General features: G+C 36.1%; 1 protein-coding gene across 1 annotated transcript in view; it reads right to left on the reverse strand.

The window, feature by feature from the left end:
- Window positions 1-2020: 2020 nt before the first annotated feature.
- The window catches only part of NXPH1 (neurexophilin 1), a 300654-nt gene continuing 289533 nt past the window's right edge, over window positions 2021-13141 (reverse strand). The window contains exon 3 of the mRNA XM_086695321.1: window positions 2021-3995. Within this exon, the coding sequence (XP_086551447.1) occupies window positions 3234-3995 (762 nt within the window). The 3' untranslated portion in view covers window positions 2021-3233. The remainder of the gene's footprint in view (window positions 3996-13141) is intronic.

Below are 13141 nucleotides of genomic sequence, written 5' to 3' on the forward strand. Positions count from 1 at the left end.
TCCAGAACTTTAATACTATTCTATTAACAGTTAAACCCCTTCTATTCATGCAGAGAAATTCTAACAAGAGCCATGGACTCAAAAATGCCCAATTGATACCATACCATGACAATGCATCGTTTTTATCATAAGTAGATAAACCAGTAACTTGTATCATTATTCTTCCATGAGGCAAGAATCTGCAATAGTTATTTCTTTGTAGTAATTTCAATTTTACTAAAATGTTTCTGAAAAGAACAATAGGTAATGACAAACACATGTTTGCATTAGGTGCTATTTCCACATTGCAGGTTTTTTCTATAACTTAGCAAAGTTATGAAATAATATTTAAGATTCTAGCGAAGGTGATTATCTTAGGACAACCTAAAATTTATTTTCTCCAAATAACAAATAAATTTCTAGTATAAGTAAAACTTAACTGACCAGTCTGTTAAAGCAACAAGTTGGTCTAATAGAGTTTTAATCTAACCCTTAGAACCTTCATCTTCATCATGATCCTCGTCTAGAACAGGAAGAGTATATTGGATACAAAGTCCTGTATCATCGTGACTTTTCTATATTACAGAGGGAGGTGATGATGTAGCAGTTTGGGATAAGTGTGTACAGGGCCAGAAGAGTCCTGAAAGCTTAGATTTTTCAAAATTGAAAGTCTTTTTGGAAGTTTGTTACATTTTCTTTTTCTTTTAAAGGAAAACTACACAGAAAAATAATTGAATTCATTGGATGTTAGTTAGCTATGTTCTTAAAAAGCAACATTTCAAGAAGAGATTGGAAAGCAGGGCAGACGGGTGGAGATTGAAGTATATTTTTATCTCATCTTGAATTTGGAATCAAAAAAGGACAGATTAGACCCCGTAATGGAAATCACAGTCCACTAATCAGATGATCCTAAAATTTTTTTTAATGATTTTCTCTTTCTCATTTAGTCCTCTTTTTGCTAAGAGCAACTAACTCCTAAGTGATCATTGTGATAAATAAATCCCAGAATAACAAGATTTATCTGTGGCAAATTTGTCCCACAGTTAGAATTCATGATGCATTTATTGCCTGTTGTTCCAGAGTCTGTTCTAACATTAGCTTCTAAATTCCACAGCAAATTAATGCATTGATAGAAATGGTTGTCGAGATACATTGGAGGATTTTGAGAGATGGACATTAAATGGAATGATGTGTCTTTGACTTGCAGTTGAAGGCTTTGTTTAGTCAAATCTGTTGCTGAGTCCTCACTTTAGAACTCTGTGGTCTTGTGTTCCCTATAGTACTTCTATTATTTTCTATATGAGAACATACTTATCCTTATGCAGCATGAAGGGAAGATGAAAATGGGTTAGTGTTTTAATTTGGCTTCTTTGGTTAACCTTTGAGACTCTTAATATCCCAATCCCTCATTTGTGACTTTAAAAATGGGTTACCTTACGTATTTCTTCTTCTGTTTATTTCGCTGGGATTATATACAGTAATTTTTTTTAAAAGAAAGTTTAATGTCCATAAACAATGCTATATAAATAAATTGATCCAATTTGGTATAAGTAAATTGAACACCTAAGCCTTCTCACTGCTATTGTAATTTTCTCAGTTGAGTTGAATGATAACAGTAGAATCAGGGAAAGCCAGCCACACTTCTTCAGACATCTTGACTTTCTTTTAAAGAAAAAAAAATTACCTTCTTCTCAATCTCCCTGCTAAATAAAGACTCTACACAGGAAAAAAAAAAAAAAAAAAAAAAAAAAAAAAACAGCTATAATCATTTAGGAGACCTCAATCATCTCTTATGTTCATTGATATTTGGTATTCTTGAATTAACTAGCACGACAGTAAACCAAAAATGTGTGCAATGCTGTATGCCACAACTGTTTGCCAGGCTTGAGACTGAAACTCCTAACTTGTTTTGACTGGGCAACTAATAGCAATTTAGATAGTTCTGTACAAATTTAGAGACATCAGATGCAAAACCATTACTGTATTCCAGCACATTCTTCCTGTCAGAACCATTTAAATCACCATCTTACACAAGCACATATTGAAACTCAACTTTAAGCATTTTATTTTTATGTACATTTCATTTTGTCCAGAAATAAAATATCTAAATACAGACAGACTGTAATGTTGTATATGTATAGCTTTCAACAATACTTGAGCTGAATAAATGCTTTGTACATTAGGTTTGTCTTTTTAATGGAGGTCACAGCTACATTGATAAAATGGATTCCTCATATCCTTTTTTTTTCTTTTTTAACCAATAACAAGCAGAGAGACAAGTACAAGTTAATATTAATAAGCAGCTCAAATAACACTTGGTTAAACTATGTACAATACAAACCATTCATACAAATGAAGACTAGGATATTGAATTTGTTACAATATGTGTAGTAAAGATAAGACAGACACTTATAACTTACATGGTGTCTGTCAGGCATTTCCCTTCTTATATAATGATCAGAACTTGTTTTAAGCAGCCTTAGTTGGTCTCAACTTTGCGAAAGTCCAAAGACTGGTGATGAAAGCTGTAATCCAATGTCTGCCCACATGTAAATTCCAAATGTTTGCTCATCTTTACTGAAAACAGGCTCCCTCCATAGAAAAAAAAAAAAAAAAAAAGAGCCATCTTATATTACCTTGAATGTGCCTACTGTATGCTGGAAAAAAGTTACTACACTTTGTTGTGTTCATAAAATAAAGAATACTGAGCTCTAAAGACACATTTTTTTTTCCATTTGAACAAGCATATATTCCTACAGTAGTATTTACCAGTACAGCTACTCCAAGCAGTAGGAATGCATGAGTGGGGATTATTGATTAGCATGTACTCAAGACTTTAAAAGAGATTTCCATAACAGCAAGTGTTAGAAACCATTCACTGTCTAGTTAATCCTTTTGCTTGATGATAGTTTATCCTGAACCATTATGAGTCAGATAACGAAAGCCCTCCTGACAGCAATCATGACAGATGCAAGCTGAAATGTATATGAACGTGTGTTTGTGTATATCTATGTGTGAGAGTATGTCTTCAAGTGTGCCTTTAAAACCTGTAGTGATTTACAACTATGCTGAGAGATGAAGCTGACTGGGCAGAAATTACATCGGATTGTTTTCCACTAGCGTCTTTGCAGCCAGTTGACGAGAGCAGCAGTGTAGACACATTCCAGGCAACAGATGTGACCTTCCTCTTTGAGGTAACAGCCCTGTCATATGACCTTTAATTCCTCAGGCTTCAGTCTCACCCATGTCCATCCTCATCCGGAGGGGAAGTAAGGTGTGTCACTGTGGTAGTTGTAGTCGGGGCACACTTTCTGTACTAGTTTATAATCTGTACTATAAAAGGAAATGTAAATACAGATCACCTTGAAGGGCTTGGAGCAGAGCCAGGATACATGACTTTGGGTCTGCTCCTGGTAACAGGTTTTTGAAGGATCATAGTTGCAGAGTGTGTTCTTGGTAGCCTTGTCAACCTTCTCATATTCAATGCGACAGTTAAAGGACTTGGAATCTTTGGCATCAATCACGGTTTGTTGTGCCAAGTCGAATTCCACTATTTTTGTAGGGGGCACCAAGCTGACAGATACATTCCCTTGACCAGTGGAGTTATGCCTGAAATAAACACTAAATGTCCCATTGCCGTGATCTACAATTTTCCCAGTTATCAACAGGTTTAGCTTCACTGTTTTGATGTTGGAATGAAAATCACCCCATCCAAACATTTTCTTAAACTTGCCCGTCTTAACAATGGGCCTTCGCTTGGCCCTGGGCCGAGGCTCTTGTTGGTCTGTGGAGTTCCTCAGCCAGTCCCAAAGGTCTTGCTCAGAATAAGGTTCTGGGGTGTCATATCGCAGGTCTACATCTGTATCATTTTCTTTGCCACGAAAAGTCTGTGACAGAAGTCGGCTGATAGACAAGTCTTTGCTGCTTTCTGTCCATATGTGCTTTAGTGTGGATTTGCTGCTTCCTGATTTTAGAAGTTCTGACTTCCCACCATTCGTTAAATTGGCACATGTGACCTGCAAATGGAACAGAAAAAAATGGTGTTTACATCTCTGTATCTGAGAACAGCTCTTTCTCAGAGGCTCAGAATTAAATGAAGATACTTCACTTAAATTATCTTCAGCATTTGGCCAATATTTATATATATAATATTGGGAGAGAGGAGGTATAGGTGGATAAAAACCACTAAACATGGCTGAAAGACTATATAAAAACATTGACTTTGACAAGGAAAAGACCATCTAAGATGAGTAGAGCAAACTGCATTCAAACAGAAATTAAACCAGTTATTTCTCAGCACTAAGATCCAAAAACTTTTAAAATAAAAACTTTACAAATAATTGTTACTTTTCTACTTCAAAATTGCCATTAGCTTTAAAACTATATGATTCTCAGAATTATGTCAACCAACATCCTAAAGATTTTTGGTCACCCATGCCACAGTTATATTAGAAAAGTCAGTTTTGGCAAGAGACTCCAGTATATTTTAACTGGTCAAAAGAAATCATGTTTATTATCAGCTATTAGTAGCATGGAACATACTGGATAAGACATAATGTTTTTACCCTAAGGGCTTAAAATGTGGTCCAGGAAAAGGGACATAAATGAAAATATCAAATACACAATGTCTTATAGATAATTGTCAATCTAGAGAAGCTAACAACACATGGTCAGTGACAGAGAGGTCACTTCAAGTTGGATTGTGAGAGTCACATTCAGAGCCATTCTCCTGGGATCCTGGTCTTCTCTCTGGGAAGATTTAGATTCCACAGCTAGACCAGGGAACCCTAAATCTAACTGACTGATCAAACATTCAGATCTGTCTTGCCAAATTATACAGGCATTGTCCTATATTTCACAGCTCCTATATTTATGTTTTAGTGTAGAAGAAATAAAAGAAAGAAATGAGAATCCACGATGCATTCATTAGTCTAAAGTTAAAGCAGTGACTTCTGATGTTAACATGGAGAGCTCAAGGACAGTAGAGAAGACAGCTAAGGGCCCACAGGAATCAAAACAGCCAATACAAATAAACCCTTTAAGATGTGGACTGATTGCCTGTAAGGTAAGTCTGCTAAAGAGCCAAGATTCACAATAAACCTCTATCACCAGCCCCCTCTAGAATCAGTTCTAAGTCCTATCTCAGACATGAGTCTGACTACCACTCAGCAGCCTCATTTGGGCCTGCTAGTCTCCTTCCAAACTGTTCTCAAAATAAGAGGTAATTGCTGGAGAGCTTTTTAATTCAGGCCTACTAGGAATTAGAGCTGCATTCTAGGGATCTCTCCACAGACTTAGGCGTGGAGGCTTCTTGCTAAGATACAACCCTGGCCTGAGAATGGCCTTTTACTCAGTCACTTGTGCTAAAAGGACTCTATCCCAATCCCTAGGGACCAGCGCATAAACTTTAAATCAGTCTTTCTGGAATCCATGCTCAGTGCTGCCACTTTCAAGCTATGTGCCCTTGGTCAAGTCATTTAACATCCCTTTACTTAGTTTCCCGCAAATGCAAAGTGAGGGTAACAATGGTGCCTACCTCATAGCATGGCTAACACATGTAAATGGTTCAGTTAAATTTAGCTATGTTTATAAATCCCAAGCTGCTATGTGAAGACAAGTAGAGAAAAAAGGCCACCAAATAGTACATATGGAAGTCTGGCTTGAGAGTAGCTTTGCTCTTGGTCACATGGCCAAGTATTCAGAATCTGCACAGGGTAGGTTTCCCAGGGACATATACATACAAGAGGGCCTGGTAATCTAAACTAGAACAAAATCACTTAGAACTTGTAATCTTGTCTTTTCACAGATTCCTCAGGAACAATGAGCTTTACATTACCAGCTGGTAAATAGTCTTATCTCTGCCCAGCTCAAACTGACAGATGTGAATTCTATGAGGCCATTCCCCTCTAGAATAAACTACCAGTTGAAGCTGGTCTCTTCCCAGTAATTCTGAGCTTTAAAAAAAAAAAAAAACCCTGCAAGCTAGTTAGTCCCACACAAATTCATTGCATCTGAGACTAAATGAGATTTTATAATGGATTTATGTCCCATGACTATACCCTGAAAAACCAAGATGGCAATATTGGGTAGGCTAACACAAAATGTCACTATTTCAAGCTGCTAGTCTAAGTCCAGTTGCAACCCCTGTGATCCCCCGGCAACAGTGATGCCTTTATAAAAAGATCCAGAAGGCCATTGTGCACAGAGGTTAACAGAGGAGAGACAAACACTGACCAAGGGAGAATAAGACCCTAGGGATGGGATGAGGCTCAGAAAAATGGATGGATTGTGGTGGGGATGAGATCACATATAAGAGAAATACAGATCAGCCTCATGTACATAGTCTCCAAATTCTTAAAACATATTACCCAACTGAAATGAACAAACCTCCTCATGTGGAATCAAGGATGGCTATCATCAGATGGGCCACTATTGATCTTGGGGCAAATACTGGGAATTGAAAGAAGTTTGTCTTTGCTGCCAACTTTCTTTTAGTGCTAGGTTCTTCCCCTTCAGTTCTCCTCAACCCTTGAATTGGTCTGTCTCTTTTCCCCCTGTGCCCAAACTGCACCTTTTCCCCCTGCACCTGTTTTCAGAATCCCTTCATGCCAAAACATTCCAGAAATGGATCATACTCAAGCAGTATGTGAGTAAAAATAGCTAAGTGGCTGCCTTATCAAAATTCAATTTGTTGTTTAACAAGGACTGAATATTAAGTCTTAAAGGGATGAAACTGAGAAATAAATATCCTGTGGGGAGGGGGATGATACATAGAAATGTATGACTTTTCTTAAGGGAAAAGCATAAATTTCCCACCTATCCTCTTCACCTGATAATAAAGTCAGTTCTCTATGGAACAATTTTTACTCTAATATGAAAAGTATAATCCTTAGTAGTTCCCAAGTTAATATTATAACTTTATAATTTACAAAACAAATAAAAACAACTACAATTCTCCTACCAATTCACTGAAGGAAGTACATTTCAAAATACACTTTTTCTATAAAACAAACATTAATTTATAAGAGTAGTACATATCTGTTAGCTTGGAGTTTATTTTTTGTATATTTGTTTTATGTTGTCTCAATGAAATCTAATTGGTTAGTCAAACATCCAAATCTCAACTTGCTTGATTATATAAATGTTGTCATTAACACAGCTTCTATATTTATGCTTAAGGTACAAGAAATAAAAGAAACAAACGCATATCCTATTTTCTCATTTTTACCTGGAATTACATAACTATTTTCCCATTCTTTGGATGACAAAAAAAAAATACAGGAATGCATTTGGTACTGGCTTGGCACTTGTATCTCAGAATCAACACAGTTGATCAGGAGATGCACTGTAATGAGCACTGGCTCAAGAAGCAGTAATGAAATTGTCCCAAAAAAGAAAGTTAAATGTAATTAGACTGCAATCCAGCAATGGCATATAAGGAGTGAAAGAAAAGAAAAAAGGAAAGGAAAGGAAAGGAAGGGAAAGAAAGGAAAGGAAAGGAAAGGAAAGGAAAGGAAAGGAAAGAAAAGAAAAGAAAAGAAAAGAAAAGAAAAGAAAAGAAAAGAAAAGAAAAGAAAAGAAAGAAAAGAAAAGAAAAGAAAAGAAAAGAAAAGAAAAGAAAAGAAAAGAAAAGAAAAGAAAAAAAAAAAAAAAGAAAAGAAACATGGAAGTGGGAGATAGGATTTTAAAGGACCAATCTATCCAAAAAAGACGCTAAGACTGGCAGGCAGAAAAACTTCTGAATTTCAGATAGAACAGAAATTTAGTTCTAAATTATACTCTCCACAGCTGTAGTGATTATGAGTATGAGTTCTGGAGTCAGATGGCCTCCCAATCCAGGCTGAGGTATGTAACAGGTATATGATGTAGGGAAGTTGCTCAAGTTGTGTATACTTATGTTTTTCTTTTGTAGAAAACAGGAGAATAATGCCCACCTCTCTCATAGAGCTGCTGTGTGAATTAAACAGGACACTCCATTTAAGGCACTAAGAGCAGTATCTGGGCCACGGTGATTGTTCAACATTATTTTTTTTTTTAATTTTTTTTTCAACGTTTATTTATTTTTTTGGGACAGAGAGAGACAGAGCATGAATGGGGGAGGGGCAGAGAGAGAGGGAGACACAGAATCGGAAACAGGCTCCAGGCTCTGAGCCATCAGCCCAGAGCCTGATGCGGGGCTCGAACTCACGGACCGTGAGATCGTGACCTGGCTGAAGTCGGACGCTTAACCGACTGCGCCACCCAGGCTCCCTTCAACATTATTAATACTATTAACATCCTCAAATATTTTAACCTTTAAATCTCACTACATAATATTTTATGTAAATGAATAATAATAGGATGTGAGAGCAGAAAATATTTTCAAAAGAAAATCTCCTTTTTACATAACCAAAAACTTTAGCAAACAATTAAAAAAAGAAAGCATATAATTTTGAGAGTTCTTGTATTACAATGAAAAAACATGGCAGGTCGAATAGGCAGTAAAACTCAAGTTAACAAAAAATTAACATAAGTTCAGCCATTATGCTGCTCAGCTACCAAATGCAATGAATTTATTTATAATGTGAAAGCCTTCCATTTGTGCTGATTGTCAAGACACCTCTCCAGAACATCTCAGTTTGAGCACAGAATCAAAGCAGGTTTCGGCTGTACTGTCAACAACACAGTCTGGAATATTCTATTCTCATTCCCTTCCCTTCCCTTCCCTTCCCTTCCCTTCCCTTCCCTTCCCTTCCCTTCCCTTCCCTTCCCTCCCCTTCCCTTCCTTTCCCTTCCCTTCCCTTCCTTTGGGTCTTTAGGAAATTCCCCAGACCTGTCGAGCATAAGCATCCTGATTTATTTTGTTTTATTAGTTCAATAACTATATAGTGAAACTCTGCTAATATTGAGTTAAATAATAGAAATACAAAGATAAATGAAACATGGTCCTTGCCCTCAAGAAGTTCACAGTCTAATGGGAAAATAAATTAAGCATGTTAACAGTGTGATGTATACAACATTCTAGTAGTTAAAATCAAAGTTAAAAGACAGAGAAGATGTAACAGTAGAAATAATCCTCAGATCTTGGAGATAAAAGATGTTTAGGAGTTCAACAGAGAGAAAATAAGCTTAAGGAGATCTTCTAAACATAAGGAACATACTGTGTAAAAGCAAAGAGCTTAGATGGGCCATGTTAAATGTAAGAATGGAAAACAGTTCCTTATTGCTGAGCCTTAGGGAGCTCTGATAGGAAGGAAAAGAAGTTGTAAGAAGTGGGTAGAACTTGAAGAAGGTGGGCTAGGGTCATATTGTGATATTCCTACTAAGGCACTGAAACTTAATCTTATAGGTAATGTGGAAGCACTAAATTTTTTCTGTTTTGCTTTTAAGTAGGTCATTCCAGTTCTAGAAGAATCCCTGATTAGACATTGAAGGGAGAGACCTTGAAGGAAGAATGACTGGTAGAATGATTCATTACATAACTAATTGTGATATTTCATTTGAGAAAGTAAAATGAGGCTTAACCAAGGCAATGGAAAAGAAAAAGAGAAAAAATGGATATGAAATATTTCAGAGGTAGGATTAACTCAACTGGATGATTTTTTGGCTAAGCAGGAATATGAAAAGTTGAATTAACGAGTTTCCTGGCATCTGCAGGGAATACAAAGGTAACAAGTTAGCTGGAAAATATAATTAAATCTCAGAGGAAAACTGGAGGTTAAGGTGCCTGCAAGCCATTCCAGTGGTGCTATCTAAAGAAAGTTGATAACATGGGTCTGAATGTCTGGAGAAACGTGTGAGATGGTGATGTTGATTTTGTAGTATGAATAGATGCCATTCTGCAGATAGAACATGGGGATACGGAAGAAGGCTGGTAACAATATGTAATGCCAATGCTTTGAGGACAAACAGGAGAGGATCCAGGCTAGGTAGAGACAAAGGAGGCTATTAGAAAGAAAATAATGTTATAGAAAAAAAGAAAAATTGGGGAGAGTAAAGACAGGCATGGGAAGATTCAAATTCCAAGTAAAAGTCTTGTGTAAAAGTGTAAACACCTGGAGAGAATCCTCTTGACTTTTGAATCCACTACTAATGACCTTATTGAAGCTCGTTTTCATGGTGGTGAAGACATGATGCTAGATGAGAAAGAGCAACTAGCTTGATGCATCCGCTCCCAGCTGCAGTCAGGAATCACTGGCTGTCTCGTTCTATCATATTGCTTTACATCTTAAGAACTTTCATTTTTGAAACACATACATATACACACAAAATTGAAAGTTTTGAATCTTACCGAACAAAAAAGATATTAGTAAAAAGAAACGTTACATCCAGAACACCCTCTACTATTGATATTATGAACATAATAACAAGTTTCTTTTTAAAAGTCACCTGAAGATTCTTTGATGTCAGTATATCTGAGTGGTAACAAAAGCGGTGAAGACTATGGCATAAAGATGAATACAAATGAAAAAGCTGACAACCTCTAATGAACTCAGTTCTAAAAACACAAAGCATCATGAACTTTTTCTACAAGCAATTTATTCTATACCAGTGAAAACAGCAAATATACTTTCTGACAGTATAATTTGCCATGTCAAAAGTCACCAACGCCCATTCCAAAGGAGCAGGCTTGCCAGCCCAATGATACCATTTCCACAAATTATATGTGTTTGTCTTTCTCACTGTCTTAGAATCCCTAACGATAATAAAGATTCCTAACATAATTAGATGTATGAAATTGAAAGTATACACTAAAAAACATCCAAAAATAGGTGCAAAGAGAAGGGTCATTTCCTGCAACCATAAGCACAGACAGAGCTTGGATCTAACATGAAGGGAAAATGTCTGGGGCAGGATCTGTGCATGGGGCTGAGAAGAAAATACGCCTCAGATGGCAGAATGTAAGATGTAAGAGCTACCACACTTTGATCTAGCTCTTTCTCTGTATATTTTAGGGCCATACTTTCACATCGCTTTTTCTAATACTTTTCGTTAAAGGCTTACAATCACAATGTCCTACATCACCTTTTAAAATACTTTTCAATGATACCACTTTGGGAAAATAAACCACCCCTCTACTATATCGTCACCTCAATTATGCTCCTGGCCTTATGAGACGGTATATAAACATTTCACTCCTCTACGCGTACTATCTCCAGCTAGAGGTTTCCCCAGATGTTGTGATAAGATGCCTTTTAATTTCTACTAACATGCACATTTTTCTGTCGATCTATTACTATTCAATATAAATAATTTCAAGATTACTTTGAAAATTATGTATTTATTTCATCAACTGTATGAATACGTAAGCCAAAAATTTTAAACAACTTGATGCTTAAGCAATATCTTTCAACATTGAATAACTAATCAACAAAGTGGTCTTGCTCTATGATTACTTCATTTTAACAATTTTATGATTTGCTATGTTGACAATATGTTGCATACTATTAGCTGCTATTGGCTAAGGGCACACTATATTCCAGTCATTGTAATTAGTTTTCAGATATGGCATTGTATTGTATTTAAACTATTCAAACACACTTGCTCTCCCTCTCTCTCTCTCTCTCTCTCTCTCTCTCTCTCTCTCTCTCACACACACACACACACACACACACACACACACACACACACACACTTTAAAGTCAATATTGTTATCCTCAGCTTACAGATGGGGATATAAAACTCAAAAAGAGCTTGACCAGATTACTGCTGTTAAGTGAAAAAGCTACTCCCTATTATTCCACAGGCTATGTCTTTTACTCTTAAAATTATTTTAAACATGAAATTCTACATTAATATGTTTATAAGAATATTCAAACATTATAGAATTTACGAAATGAAAAGTAAAAGCCTGGCTTCATCATCAACCTCTTCTCTCTTACAACCCCATCTCTCTCTTCAGAGGTAAAAATCCGTCAAAATTTTGGTGTATATTGTTTATAAATATCTCAACTATTTTTCATATATAAATACTATGTATATAGTGTCATATTTTGTGAATTATATTGTATACTTTCCCATCAACAAAATACTTTAGAGAGACATATCTCTTACACATCCAGGTATATCATCTTTATTAAAGGGGAATATAGAATTTTATATATGAATGTACTATACTTCCACTTTTTGTTTACCTTTTTTGATAGATCCTTAATCATTACATTATTTCACAGCCAGGTTACCTATAGTTGTTTTTTAACCTTGATTCTACTACTTTTTCTGCCATTGTTGTTTCAAATATCTCACTCCTTCCTCCCTTGAGCTGGATTTTAATTTTTATTGATGTATAGAGTTGTGTGATTCTTTTAGAAAGCGTTCAGAGGGGATAAACTAAGTTGTCTATGCCTTAAAATGTCTTTATTGGACATAGGCTTACACTGGGTCAAATGTTCATCATTTAATTCACTTTGTTCTGCTTAACTTTTTTCTTTCCAAAAAATAATTTAAATATTCTCTATTTCAGGCGTTGTGCAATCTCCAGCCTGTTTCTTAGCTAGTTCAGAGAAAAACATGCAGATATTTCTAGATATATGAGGCTTTTCATCAAATTTTCCCAAGAGGTCTATAAACTCTTTGAGGGATGTTCTTCTACAGTATGACATTTTGTAACTTGGGGGAGGGAATACCTCGCATACAGTAACCACTGTATAAATTACCTGTATGGTTTATATTCTTACTTACATCTATTTCAACAGTTAAGGTCATTAACCATTTAGTCACAATCAAGACTGGGGAGGGGTTGGCACATATGGCCTTAAGAGATTTCTCTCTTGAAAGTTTTGAGGCTGCACTGGACATTGACAATACCTGAAGTGCCTTTATTATATATGATAAGCCAGAGGAAATGGGTTAGTGTTTTAATACATCAAAAATACATCATTTCCTTATGCTGCAAAGCAGTGCTCCAGGAGCAACAGTGTTGCATTAACAATAAAAAAGCAGAGAAGGAACTTTGTGCTTCTCCTTTAACCCAGTAGGTGCTATGAGGTTGTACTGCATACAAACTAAGAAAATGGGCTTTGCAGTCAGAGATCACAGGACTAACTCCAAAATCTGCTATTTTATCATTAGTGACTCTTTAGGACCACGTTTTCTCCAATAGAAAATAGAGATGATACCCCACTCATTGGGTTTTCATGAACATAAAGTAGAAGATTTTATATGTAATACACATAAAAATAGG

Source organism: Puma concolor, chromosome A2 (genome assembly GCF_028749965.1).
Source record: "Puma concolor isolate L17-30 chromosome A2, mPumCon1.1.hap2, whole genome shotgun sequence".
Taxonomy (NCBI): Eukaryota; Metazoa; Chordata; class Mammalia; order Carnivora; family Felidae; genus Puma; species Puma concolor.